This window comes from Accipiter gentilis, chromosome 5 (genome assembly GCF_929443795.1).
Source record: "Accipiter gentilis chromosome 5, bAccGen1.1, whole genome shotgun sequence".
NCBI classification, from domain to species: Eukaryota; Metazoa; Chordata; class Aves; order Accipitriformes; family Accipitridae; genus Astur; species Astur gentilis.
In genome coordinates this window covers 22,035,670-22,050,002 of record NC_064884.1, presented here as the reverse complement: position 1 = coordinate 22,050,002, position 14,333 = coordinate 22,035,670, and the positions used below count along the sequence as shown (strand labels likewise).

General features: G+C 37.6%; 1 protein-coding gene across 5 annotated transcripts in view; it reads left to right on the top strand.

Annotated features, from left to right (window-relative positions):
- Nucleotides 1–14,333, top strand: part of PTPRK (protein tyrosine phosphatase receptor type K) — a 440,573-nt gene that overhangs the window by 135,275 nt on the left and 290,965 nt on the right. For all 5 annotated transcript variants that reach the window (XM_049800783.1, XM_049800782.1, XM_049800781.1 and 2 more), the window contains exon 3: nucleotides 9,112–9,383. In XM_049800783.1, coding sequence (XP_049656740.1) covers nucleotides 9,112–9,383 — 272 coding nt within the window. The remainder of the gene's footprint in view (nucleotides 1–9,111; nucleotides 9,384–14,333) is intronic.

The window sequence follows — 14,333 nt, the reverse complement described above, 5'->3', positions numbered from 1 at the left end:
AATATCAGAGCAGTTTGCAGCAATGGTGAAGCAAAATAGATTTCAACTCTTTTGTGCACATGTATTTCATACAGTGAAGTTGTTGCAAGTGTTTGTAGGTTTCTGTGTCTTCATGGGACTTAATTTTCCCCAGGAGGTGCAGAATGCCTTGAGGTTTGGCAGTGTCAGCTGCTGCTCTGGGAACAGCTGCATGTTGGAACATCCTACTGGCTTTAGGCTGTGCAGGCACAAATGGTACCCGGTTACTTGATATGCCAATTGGGTAACTTCGTACTGAGTTGACACTATTCTAGAGTAGGAAGTTTTTGGAAGTGTTGCTTAGAAAATATTTTTTCTTGCAGACAGATAGCCGACCAATGTATGCTGCTTCTTCAGCAGCCAGATTAGCCCCTACGTGACTGAGCAGCATCCTACAGTCGCCGTGCCACCACCTGTGGGATATTTGTGGGTTTACAACAGAATTTCAGACAACTCAGAGCTGTTGTTACTTTGATCTTAGCCATCCATTCATGGACGCCGATGTTACAAATTCATGACTGAGTGCCTTGCTTAATTCTCAAATAAATATGAAACTATTCCATGTGCCTTTTGGTTATTTAAATGCAGCTTACTGTTTAGTAACACTGTCCTTTTAAAAGCTTGCCTGATGCACTGTATCAAATGTCATTTTCTGAGTGCTTTGTTGGAAGAGTGTTCAAAGGAGCACATCATAAGATAAATGCTCTTTTGTACAGATGCTTCAAGCTTGCATTACAAATTTCAGTTGCTGACATTTTTCTGTCTCAGATTTTGGAGTGCTTAAAGCCTATGTATTTGCTAAAGATCCATCACAAGAAAAAACAGGGTGAAAAGACTTAAATTATCATACCTCAGAAACTGGTATCTCATCATGTTTTCTTTCTCTGCATCAGTACAAACAAATCCACAGGAAGCTGATGTTATGTATAAGAAAACTAGGAATTCAAATACTTCAAAAGTGTGCATTTTTCATGTTTATTCATATGTAAAATGTTGATAAGGGGAACAGAACTTTTGTAGCTGCTTACAGCCTGAGGAATGATTTTCAGTCAAAACTTCATAAAAAAATACAGGCATACCTTTGAAACATGGCGGGTTTTTTCTTCCCCCTCCTTTTAATTGGCAAACATTTTTGTGCTATTATGGAATAGACGAGTCATGAGTGATAGCAGTATCGTGCTAGTAGTATCATAGGTGTGAATACTGGTGAAGTGTTGTGGTGCCTGTGATACTAATTCTGTGGCTGACCTGGTTCTGCTTTTATTTGCATTGCTTAGATTGGTCTTATTCTGTGCTGCCTTATCAAGCTGTCTCCCTGTTGTTTGACCTCCATGGGCGTGGAAAATGGGGGAATCCCGGTTATATGACCCTGCTGTAGAACAGTGCTTTTGGCATCATCAAGTACAGGCTGGAGGGCAGGACACCTCCTCTCGTCATATGAAATTGCAGTGTCTGTGCAAAATTGATGAGCTTTTGCAGTCCACTAGTTTATATTTGCATGAGTGAGTACTCTGCCTTTATTTACACAGTGTAGCTTAATGCCTGTTTCAGGTTCATTATTTTAATAATTCTCATTCTCTGTCAGAAGTGGGGGGGGGGGGAAAGGGTTGCATTCTCCAGAAAAATTTCCCCTGCCTTTGTGTTGTGTGGGTTTTTTTGTTGGTGGTTTTAATCTTTGTAGTAAATTCAGTCTTGACTTGCATTTTTGTTGTGGTGCATTGGCAGTGAGCTATGCAGCAAAGCTGAAGTTGGTGATCCTGATTTTTTTCCTCTTTCATTTTGACAGTCTGTAAAGAAATTGAAACAGGCCTTCAACAATTGGGTCTTGTGTATGGAATAATACTGCAAGCAAGTGAAGTGTGTGGAAAGATACCTCTGAATTGTAGCCATTTAAAGAAACTTTGGAGAACTCGTGTTGTTTATACCAATAACATTAGTTTTGATTTTTTTTAAATGAAAGCAGCTGACTGATAAGCAAATCAGGATACAGTGATATTGCATATTTTGTGTGTGTATCAAGTAATATATCTTAAGTGGGATTATAGTGCCTTTACATTTAGTTCTAGATACGCTCCTTAAGGCATGAAACTGAACAGATGGGACAGGGCATTAAAATTAGAAAGCTTAATATTTTCTCTGGTTTTCCTTCATAATTTCTTTAATATTGTTTTTTCCGTGTCCTAGTGTGGCAGATACTCAATATGTGTTGGGTAATGAAAGGAGAAAGAGGAAGAGGAGGCTATAATGGTTTAGGGTTTTTTTTTAAACCCAAGCAGATGGAAGTTTATCTAGAGTATATTTAATTTATTCACTGTCTTTGGTTTTGGGTTTTTTTTGGTGTGTTTTTTTTTTTTTTTTTTTTTTGAAAAGAATATCCTTCGTGAAAGAAGAAAAAGTTAATAGCTTTTGAGGTTTTGTCATTAGCCTTTACTTTTTCCCTTCTTGCAAATTACAGAAAAACATGTAACAGGCCCTCTGTGAAATGATCACAGGGATATTACTCTGAGGAACAAAATTAGCATAAATACTAGTGTGTGGGAAATGTAAGTTTTCTGTGAATTAATATGTTTGCTTCTGAACTTCTGTTTGCAGTCTACTTTCAGTTGCAAGCCTATTTCTGTGTTTAAGTGTCAGTTCATTGCCCACTGTCTCTCATAAACGTTGCCTGAAACCTAATCGGGGACTATAATGTTATGTAGTTGTTACTAAAAAATGAAATAAAAAGGTCACATAGTCCTGAGCTTTAGGATAATGCACTTAAGTACCTTGACTCTCCACCTCATGTCATTGACATTGCTATGAAGTAAAGACAACACATTCTTTTAGCTTTATGGGGAAGACTTCTTTTTTATGTGATCTTTTTCTGTGAATCTGTGGGTTTTTTTCCCCATCAGCAAACCACAAAGTTGAATCGAGTTATGTACCTGTAAGTCTAGTTGCATATGAAATTCAGAACTTTCTGAACTAATTTTTTTTTCACGTGAAGGTGATATAATCATGTGCTAGTAACCGAAAGAGCACACTCACAGGCAGAGACTTTACCACAGTGTGCCTCGAAATGGAGATGGTTTGATGGTTAGTACTTGTTTGGAGGAAAGAGGATTTGCAGGAGTGGAAGACCAGCCCGCTGAAAATTACAAGTTTCACACCTCAAATAGAAGCCCATTTTTCAGGGAGCAAAGTGAGAGAAAATAATTTGATCAGGAAACCGATCTGCCACATTGGTACATTACAGCAGGCATATTTTATTTAAGGATTGCCCCCCCAGTCTTAGCATGATTTCTTACCTGCAGTTAACTGTTACATGATACGAAAGCTTAGTTTTCAATAGGGGATAAAAACTAAAGCTTTTCACAACTAATTAGTTAAGGAATTCATTAATTGTGTAGTGATGGGTCCTTGCCACTGAGCTAGAACATCAAGTTCAATGCTTATGAAAATAAACAAAACATAGTGAAAGCTAAGAGGAATATAGAGATATATTTAAAAAATATGGCTAAGGAAAAGTCTGATATCTCTTACTCCATACCTATGTAGATGCCTTTTAGCAGGTTCATGAGTAAGTGCTGAATAGGCATCAAAATCTTCCTGAAAGTCAGATCCTAAAGTTGAATTCCTGGCGTGAGCTGGGTAAAGGCTCAGGAGACAGTGCCATTTAGCTGTTTTATATTCTGATGTTTCTATTCTGTGCAGGAGAGAATTGGATTGACCTTTTGTATCAGGAATAATATTAGGAGCTATTAACTGGCAAATAAATTGAAGGCACTTAAGAGGAGAAGAGCAAAAATGAGAGGGTGGAGTTTGATTTGGAGAAATATAAACTACATGTAAGTAGGAAAAATTAACACTTAAGTGTGTTGGGGGAAAGAGAACCTGCATTATGAATTTTAAAGATTGTAAACTCGCGCAGATGAGGAAGACTCTTTTGGGAATTACTGAAAGGAGGGTGAAACAGCATCAATGTCAAACTATGTGTTTCAAGAAAAATGTTACTGATGACTTATGATGCATTTTGTAACTGCCCTACTGCCAGAGTAACTAAAGACTTTGTGCTTGGGCATGGTAAAAAATAGACAGTGAAATGAATAGTTAAGAGCAATGGCTCTTTGTTCAGGTGTAGATGACGACTTTGGATAATTTTCACTTCTCATTTCTTACAGTATCATCCAAAGATGAAATTCATCCTTTCTGTCTTGTAAGAAGAAAAAATGAACTTTTGCTTTTTCATGTGAAGTTTCTCTTTCTTCATTGCCTAAAATATGGATTTATTTGTTTATTAACATTTTGGGGTTTAATGAGGCAACTCACTTGCATTGATATTATTCTTGTAAAATTCTAGTGGAAACAGAGCACAGGTCAGGTTTTTTTTTTGGGGGGGGTATTTTTCTTTCTTGTCTGCAAGGGAAGTAGGTGTATTTAGTGTTTTACGTCTGCTTGTGCTTGATCTGTTAGGCCAATAACAATGGGAAAAATCACAGAGCCTGTCTTCACTGGGATTTAATAAAACGGCTAGTATATGCAGTTAGCTGCATTTATAGTAACTGCAGTTAGCTAACACTTATCTAACTCCTTCCCTTTTGGCAACTGTGGTGAGTTGACCTTGGTCAGACTCCCACCCTGCTGCTCTTTTGCTCTCTTCCTCAAGAGCACAAGGGGAGAAAATAAGGTGGAAAAGCCCACAGGTCTAGATAAAGACAGGAAGATCACTTCTTTGGTAAATCACCAGTTACTGTCAAGGGCAAAACAGACTCAGCTTGGTGAAAAATTAACTTGATTTCCTCCCCACCCCCCCAGCACAGGGGGATAGGGACTGAGGGTTGCAGTCAATCCATCACACTCGGTCTCTGCTGCTCCTTCCTCCTCACCCTGTTCCCCTGCTCCATCTGGGAGCACCGTTGTGAATAGTTAGCTCTCACATTTGCTCTACACTCTTATTGAAAATCTCAAATAGTTAGTTAATCTTGGGGATTAATAAGATTGTGAGCGTTTCCCTCATTTATACTTTGCATTTCCACCAAGTCCAATAATATCTTACCATCTATTGCAATCACCTGTCCTCTCGTTATTTCTCTCTGTTTTAATGTTAAATATCTGTGTAATTATTCTCTGTTGCTTGAAGAAGTTTGCCGAGGTTTACATACTCCCTCTTGATTTTGTGAAGTTTGCCGAGGTTTACATATTCCCTCTTGATTTTGTATCTTGCCAGTATTACCAATAATAATAATAATCCAAGTTGTTGGTTAGCTCTGTGAAATGGCATCTTGGCTGTTTTGTCATCTCTTTATTAAGTATATCTATTAACAAAAAACTTTTGACTTGGTAATAATACAATATTTCAGACTTATTTCCTCTGTGTGTGATTCCCCCCCCCGTATGCAGTTATGCCTATGTTTTATCGTTTGTACATAAAAATAAATGCTGTCTGCCCATTTACATGGTCAGCTGGGCTTGCATTAGCTGTACATGAGAACAGGTCAGATGTCTGCCTGACCACCTGGGATCTCTGTGTGCCAATATCTGTGCATACCCTGGAGCATATGTTGTCTTTGAAAGTCTTGTTTTTAATACCCATATATTTTTATGTTTATTTGGATAACATTATTAATTACTTTCTTCCTCAAATCAACACAGTTCCCATTCTCTATAGCTAATTAATTATTTTAAAAAGAAAGGAAAATCTTCTGACACTGGTTTTATTTAATCTTTTTACTTCATCTCTCATAACATTTACAAAATACTTACATTTGTTTTGGTACATGAAGGGGCACTTGGTGCTAATACTGTGAGTACTTATTTTCTTAAGGATGCATCCCCATTGTGCTCCTTCTTCTAGTGGGCCTTGCTTTATGAAGTAGTCTAGCATTAGCCAATACCTTTCAAATCTGAGAACTTCATAGCTTGATCTCATCAACGCTATGCTACCTCAAAGTTTGCTGGACGTCTAATTATAAATGTTTTGTTTCGAACACTATCCTTTCTGTAATTTGTATATTTATGTGGCCTAATTTATTTTAATAGATTGCACAGAAATCTGTGCTATGTGCGTAGTACTACAAAATACAGTTTTCAGTGTTAAAGGAAATATTTGTTTAAAAGAAACTGTAGAAAGAGTATGGCTTAAGTTTTGTTTAAGGGTTTAAGCTTTGACATAGCGTATCACAAGCATGTATAAATGGGAAAAAAACCCCAACTCTTTCAATCCTATAGTATTTCTTTACAAATAAAGAATGACTTTATTATAAAGGATGTAAGAAAATATTTTCTGTGTTTTTCAAAGATGTAGATTTGATGTATAGTTTACTTTGGCATAGGCGTCTGATTTTCTTGGAGTAGGTAGACAACTGTGGAAAGAACAAGGTTGTGTACATTCATGGGATATAGCCTCTTAAGTTTAAAGAAGGGGGGCGAGGGGAAGTAGTTTGCGAGATGCTGAACAGCTGCTTTGGCTTTGTAATAAATGGTTTATGAACACTGGAGCTTTCATGAAATGCTGTAGCATTAACACATGTAGATAGATATATGCAAATTTATTGCTAAGTATTTGTAAATGATGAAAAATGAGGTTGAAAAACTGGAATATTATAAAATGTGTTGATATGCAGAAAAATGTACGTTGGAGCTTCCAAAGGCTATAGCAAATTACCTTACAATAGGAATAAGACCTTGTTTATTCTAGTTTATTTGTTATAATTTGATTGTGATTTTTCTTTTCCTCCCAATGGTTTTATCTTGAGATACGTTGAAAGAAACAACATTTCAAAAATTCTGCAAAGGTCAATTCTTATCTTCTGTTCCTTTCTTTCTCCTCCCCACATTCCCTTCAGAAAATTGGGAGGGTTTACCTGCTTCCTGATCTTAGCTTTAGAAATGTTAAAAATAAATGTTTATTTTGTGTAGGAAAAAATCAGTGGCTTTTTGTGTGTTGCTTAAAAATATTTGCAAGATAAATGTAACAAAAGCTAACAGGCAATGTAGGCAGCTATGGAGAATCCGTGCTAACAGTGTCTTTGTAATTTTTCCCTGATCCTTCTCAGTTTTCTAACTCTTATGTAGAAAGAAATCCCCAAATTGCTGTCATACAACATCCCCCAGCCACATGCATAGTATTTATTAACAGGACTTTGAAAATATTATTCTGTAGTGTGTCAATCATGAATAGTCAGGTGCTTATAAGAGCATATGTATGATTAAGATAGAGATTACAAACAAGCATATTACTGAGTTTATTCTAGAGTCAAGGTGTGTAAAAACTGCACACCAGTGGATGTGGTTTACAAGCACTTTTTTGAGCGGCTCTTGTGCAATTGTCAATTAATTCTAGACAATAATCATGAAAGACTTCTATTAACAGCAAATCTAAATAGTATAATATGATTCCTTTGTATCTTTATAACAGGTGTTAATGGTGAAGAGATCATCAGAAACTGATACTTTGCCAAATTCTCTAATAAAAAGTAAATCCAATAATGGATTCTGTAAATAATTCTAAATATGAACTAGCTGCTTATATTACATTATAGTAGAATTTTCTTTAAACTTTTTTTTTAAGATTAGTATTAAAATAGAGATCTCAGCAGAGTACTTTAATAAGAGCTGCTTTCATTCTATACTATTGCTTTCTGTTTTGTTATAAATTTTTTAGCACAGAATTGCTCTGCAGGCTAGTAAATTAGCATGTCACACAGATCACGTAATCCATATACATAAATTTTTATATTTCCCTGAGCAATAGCTTGTCAACAGTTTTCAGAATAGTTAATACAGCTGTTTAGGACATGCTAGAACACAGTAGTTCTTTGCTGCCTAAAAATCAAACCCCAAAACTTGATGTACAGAATTATCATAATTTATACAAATATATACTTAAGAGAAGATTTTTCACCAATAAATGCTCATTCATGTACGTACTCTCAGGACTTATGTGAGACTACACATTTGGGCAAATGCTTACAAATCTATGATTTTTTTAAATTTAGGTTAATTTTTGAACGGTGTTTTTGATGGACTTCATCTGAACCTAATTCAGGAGGAAGGGCTCTTTATTGTGGTGCTCTTTAGGACTTAAAGTAGAAGGAATATCTGTCAACATGAAGTTTCTGGAATCATTAAGCAGGAGGGTAGGTAAGTTCAGGTTAGGAAACCTTCCTGCAGGTAGGATTCAGATTGTATACCGAGATGGATTTTCTCACTTGGTTGTAAAGTTTTGCCTGGCACATCTCAGAAGCTTTGTTCTGTGGGGTCCATTTACTAGATAGTACCTGGCATGGAGTTGTTGCTCTTGAAGAAATTGGGCTGCTCTAGGGCTAGCATAGATGGTAGCCCTGTCTTTACTGTCCATTCCGCAGAACAACAGGAAAAACTGTTGCAGCGTTATGTCCTGTATAACCTGTTTAAACATCTGATTTCCGCTTTCTGCCTTTGTAGCTAGACAGGCTCAGCCTGTTCTGTCTTCTGTATACTTGTAAAATAAATTTACAAGATGTGCTCTCTTCCAGCTCTAGAAACTTCTGTTATCCCTTCAAATCCATTGGCCAATGGAGCAGCAAACCAAACTTTTCAGGACAAGTGTGGCTTGCTGTCTTAAGTGAACTATTTCTACTGCTAATGTATCTAAAATTCAAATCTGCCTCTTCTGGGTAGAAAAAGGTGTGATAAGGCTGCACTGAGGAACATGGACCTTATTATTCTGTATTTTTCATTTTCAGGAAACCTGTGGAGCAAGTTGAGAGAATTTTGTCCTCAGTGACCTCAGAATAATGATAATCCTTTACTTGTCTCATTATTTTTATTCAGTCTGTCTGTGATCCTATTTCCAATTATCTGATCCTAAAACAAGAGAAAGAAAAGTTTGTAGGTGGAAGCATCTGGATAGGTCCTCAGAGATATGTGATGTCTTCTGTAGATACTGCTTTAGTGGTGTTTCTAGGCATTTTATAGCTTGCTGGATTTCTTGCTGGTTGAATTTTGGGATTTTGGGACATGAAAACCTATGCATTCCATCCTTTTTCACAGTGAACAATCAGTTCTTAGCATTTATCTCTTCCTTACTACTGTTTTGGTTTTTTTTTCCTTTCCCACTCCCCCCTTCTTTAGGATCATATATGATAGTGATTTCCTCAGACCATGACCCTGGAGAAAAGACTCGACTCCAACTTCCAACGATGAAAGAAAATGATACTCACTGCATCGATTTCAGCTACCTTCTGTACAGCAAGAACGGAGCAAACCCGGGCACTTTGAACATCCTGGTTAGGGTGAACAAAGGGCCGCTGGCTAATCCCATCTGGAATGTCACCGGCTCCACTGGCAAAGACTGGCTTCGAGCTGAGCTGGCTGTCAGCACTTTCTGGCCCAACGAGTATCAGGTAAACTTGCAATAAATTCTCACCACTGTTTAACATTTATGGTGAGGTCCTATGCAGTTTGTGTTCATTTTGGTCTGTTCTGATAGAGTATTTTCCTAGTGTCTTTAAATAAAATGTTCTGTTCAGAATAAATAATTAATTGGGGATGGTTATTTTTTATAGGACGTGATTGTTCAAAGTTACCTGTAACTGTATAATAGGAAAAAAATAGGCTGGAAACAAGCCTCATTAAAAGAAATTGTAAGGTTAAAGTCCAGGAACATCAAAAATGATAAACTCCCAGAAATAAATTGCCTGTGCAACTGTAATTTGTACCTGTCTTCCCTCCTCTTTTGGATATGCCTGTGTTACCGTGTCTAATTACATGACTGTAAACTGTGTTTTTTTTCCACACGACATTTGCTTCATTTGCTGTGCAGACAGAATGGTGCTCACCTAATGAGCAGCTGCTCAGGACGTGTTTTTCTCCTGTTTGCTCACTATGGGACAAAACCACCTGCAGTGTAGGGCTGTTGTTTAGAGAGAAAAATCGTCTTTTTATTACTGGATGCTGTTATTTGATTTGTTTGATTAACCTGAGAAAGTACCTGAAGCTGTTTCACTCAGTGGGTATTTGATGTGAAGGATGAATCTCATACACAGGCATTTTTGTCCTGGCATGTAGGAGGGGGAAGAGTTGGATTAGATGCACTCATCTGAGTTGTTATACCATGAGGTGTTATGTCATTGTTGTATGTAGTGCTTACAGGCCTCCCATCTAAGGATGCTTCAGGTCATTAGTGCTCTTGCAAACAGTTTGGATATCCAGACTAGTTATCAAATGAAGCAAAGTGGCCTCTTTTTTAATGTTTTGGGGTTTTTTTTTGACTAGTGGTATTGTAGGAATGTTTCTTAAAGTGCCTTTTCTAAAGTTCTTTGCAATTGCCCACGAAGAAAATAATCTCCCTAAAAAAATAAGCATCAGCATCAATGCAAGCAGCCTTCCTTATACGGTGAAACTGATGTAATTTACTATAATTTGGGTTTTCTTCAGTTTTTGTTTCCCTGTTTTTAATATTTTTATTTATAAAGGAATTTAATCTATCAGTGACATTGAAACAGGGTGAAATTTGATTTAAGGTTCTGAAACCTGGTTTCATAAAGCTTGGCTTCTGAGGAGGTGTTTTATTAACCCTTTTATGTTGCTAGAAAGTAGCTTTTGGTATGCTTAAAAAAACTAGGAGCCTTTTATAGCAGTATAGTAGTAATCAAGTATAGCAGTATTATATGCAGTAAATCCGGTTTCTGCTGACAGATGGCCAGGCTTGACAACGAGATTGGTGGTTGGGGCCTTATCTTAGCAACATGACCATTTTTCACTTGCGTTATAGCCTTCACATTATCTCTCTATAGACTGCACTTAATTCATTCTTTCCCTTGCTTGGTCATCCAGCAGAGTATTGAAATCATGTGTAACACAGTTTATTTATAAATTAAAAATAAATCTGGAGCAGGACTGGAGAACTGTTAATGCAACCTGCTGTGATTTGTGTACGACTTGCACAATTGCTTTTAGGGACATGAGGGGAAATCTGCATGCTGTCCATGCACGCCTTCTTGTTTGCACAAACAGGGTTGGTATTTTTGCAGTTTTAAGTGGTCCTTTGAGGTGTCAGAGTCAACATTGCTCTTCATTGGTTTTTTTTGTTGTTGTTGTTCTTTTTTTTTGTTGTTAGCTTTGAGTTATTCTTCAGCATGGAAATCTTTTTTTCTTTTTCTCGTAAGACTTCTTTGCTGTGGAGCTCTAGCTCATGATTTTAGCACTTTGATCTACCTGTTGGTCAATGAGTTTAGCTAGCACTGTGGGAAATATGCACTGATTTTTATGACAAGATGGAAGTGGTTCTTTAGTAAAGTGGGAATTGGATCCCTGCCTGTACAAGCAAGGTCACTGCTAAAGATCGCTGCGGAGCACAACTGTTTGCATGTACTTTGTTAATCAGGTCAACTTCACTGCTATTTCCTTCGCTTTTAAGTGAAGGAAGAGAGTCAAGATTAGCATGGGCTGAATAGCACAGGTTACGTTATAAGGAAGTCTCGTATGGTGACTTGGAAGTTAGCAGGATGGCCATGTTAATAGTACTAATAAAGTGGTGCACCTGGGCTAATTAGCTCCTAAAAAGCATTTCTGTGTTCTGCTGTGCTCTGTTGAAGCTTTATTGCTTCCTGTTCAAAACAAGCAGAGTGTTTTGCGTGAAACTCTAGTACACAGTATAGATTTTTATATGGACTTAACATTTCCTTTTACTTATGGGATTATTATTATTGCTTTTAAATAATCCATCTACTTGCCTTTCTTTAACTGTATTCTGTTGAGCAGTTTCTCTTTTTTTTTTTTTTAATTATTTATTCATTTTCTGACAAAACATAGTACAGTTTATTACAATAGCTTTAGTGGATCAAAGAGAATTTTTGTTTGGCTTCGTATCCTGTCTCTGATGGCAGATAACAGCGGAAGCTTGTAGAAGAGTTCACAAACAGGACAAACTCATGGTCATGCCTCCCCCAGAATACACTTCCAGCCTTGAGCCTATTTGTGGTTCAAGAACTTTGAGTTTAAGAACTGAAGTAGTGCCTTTCCATATTCCAGTTAGTCCATGTGGGTTTTTTTGCAATGATTTAAGCTTCTAGTGTCTACAGTGAGTATGACATGAAATTCTACTGTTAATTCCACATTAGGACTGTTCCCATGCGTTTCTCCAAGCATGGGGTCTGTAATTCTTCAGTTGTCATATTTTGCACTTGGGGAGTTTCGTCAGTCATGTGATGGTATGATCTGTCTTCTTTCTCCTGCTAGCAAGGCATCTGCATCTTCTATTCTGCTTGTTTAACATGTGGATGAACTGTCAAGGAAAAGGGTTTGATTAGAGAATCCCTTGGGATCAAGGATATGATTTGATTTTGATCCTTATCAGTTCTGGAATCTTTTTTTATCACTCTGTTGGAAATATGCCACCTTTGATCTGCCTCAAGTTTGCTGCAAAAGAAAAATATTTTGAGATTTTTGTTGTTTAAACTTTGTAAATGTCTGGGGGTTTTGTCTCTCTGTTGTCTGTGTTGGTTACTCCTGTAACTCATTAATTTATTTTAGTTGAGATATTTCTTCCTGTCTGAATGCATTGTTTTGTCTAATGCTTCTTTTCTTTTCCCCAAGTTCTCTCCTGCTTTGCATAGTAGGAATTATCCAATTGCTAAGGGCTGTCTCTTCCTTTCTGCTTCAGTCACAGTCATTTTCCACTTCTCTTGCTACCTATGTCATCCTTCTTGAATTTGGGGTTTTTGTTTTGGCTTTTATTTGTTTTTGAACACTGTCTCCCAAAAGTCCCTTGACCACAGGGTCACATCCTTGCTTAAATATGTGTCCACTTTGCAATCTGAACCATGGGCTTTCCAGTTTTGGTTTTATATTACATCTCTCTGGTTTTTGTAGCCTTTGATCAGAAACTGATAAAGAAACTCTTAACTTGGAACCATAAATCTCAAACTTGTAAAAAATGAATTATTTGTTTTCTTTATGGTTCTTTAGAACTTCATTATACAGTAATGATGCTCAGTAGTTTAACAAAGAGGCTGGCTAGGATACTGGCTTGATAGGAATGATGGTTACACTTGGAACTATAGCTAGCAAAGTAAAAATACTGAACTGCACCAAGAAGAAGTTCTTTTATCAGCTCAGGAAGACTAATGATGCGTGACTGTATCAGAAATAGTGTGGCCAGCAGGAGCAGGGAGGTGATTGTTCCCCTGTACTTGGCACTGGTGAGGCCGCATCTCAAGCACTGTGTTCAGTTTTGAGCCCCTCACTGCAGGAAAGACATTGAGGTGCTGGAGCGTGTCCAGAGAAGGGCAACCAAGTTGGTGGGGGGCCTGGAGCACAAGTCTTATGAGGAGTGGCTGAGGGAACTGGGGTTGTTTAGTCTGGAGAAAAGGAAGCTGAGGGGAGACCTTACCGCTCTCTACAACTGCCTGAAAGGAGGTTGTAGTGAGGTGGGTGCTGGTCTCTTGTCAGGTGGCTGGAGATAGGATGAGAGCAAATGGCCTCAAGTTGCGGCAAGGGAGGTTTAGGTTTGATATTAGGAAAAATTTCTTTACTGAAACGGTTGTCAGGCATTGGAACAGGCTGCCCAGGGAAGTGGTGGAGTCACCATCCCTGGAGGTGTTCAAAAAATGCGTAGATGCGGCACTTCAGGACATGGTTTAGTGGGTATGGTTGACAGTTGGACTTAAGGATCTTAAAGGTCTTTTCCAACCTAAATGATTCTATGATTCTATGTGACAGTCTTGGTTTTGGCTGGGGTAGAGTTAATTTTCTTCTTAGTAGCTGTTACAGCACTGTGTTTCAGATTTAGTGTGAGAATAATGTTGATAAAGCACTGATGTTTTAGTTATTGCTAAGTAGAGCTTATCTTAAGTTAAGGATTTTTCAGTTTCCCATGCTCTGCAAGCAAGCAGGTGTGCAAGAAGCTGGGAGGGGGCATGGCCGGGACAGCTGACCCAAACTAGGCAAAGGGATATTCCATGTTATAGAACATCATGCTCAGTATATGACCGGAAAGAGTTGGCCAGGAGGGGCGGATCGCTGCTCTGGCATCAGTCAGCAGGTTGTGAGCAACTGCATTATGTGTCACTTGTCTTTTCTTGAGTCTAATTTATCTCTTTTTGTTATATTACTTTTGATCATCATAATTATTATAATCATAATTATTATTATTATTTAATTATTACTATTATTATTATTATATTTTACTTGAGATAAGAATGGTTTAATAACTAAACCCATGAGTTTTACTTCTTTTTTTCGATTCTTCTCCACATCCCACTGGGAGGGGGGAGGAGTGAGTGAGTGGCTGCGTGGTGCTTAGTTGCTGGCTGGGGTTAAACCATGATGGTGATCATTTTAAAAAGTACAGG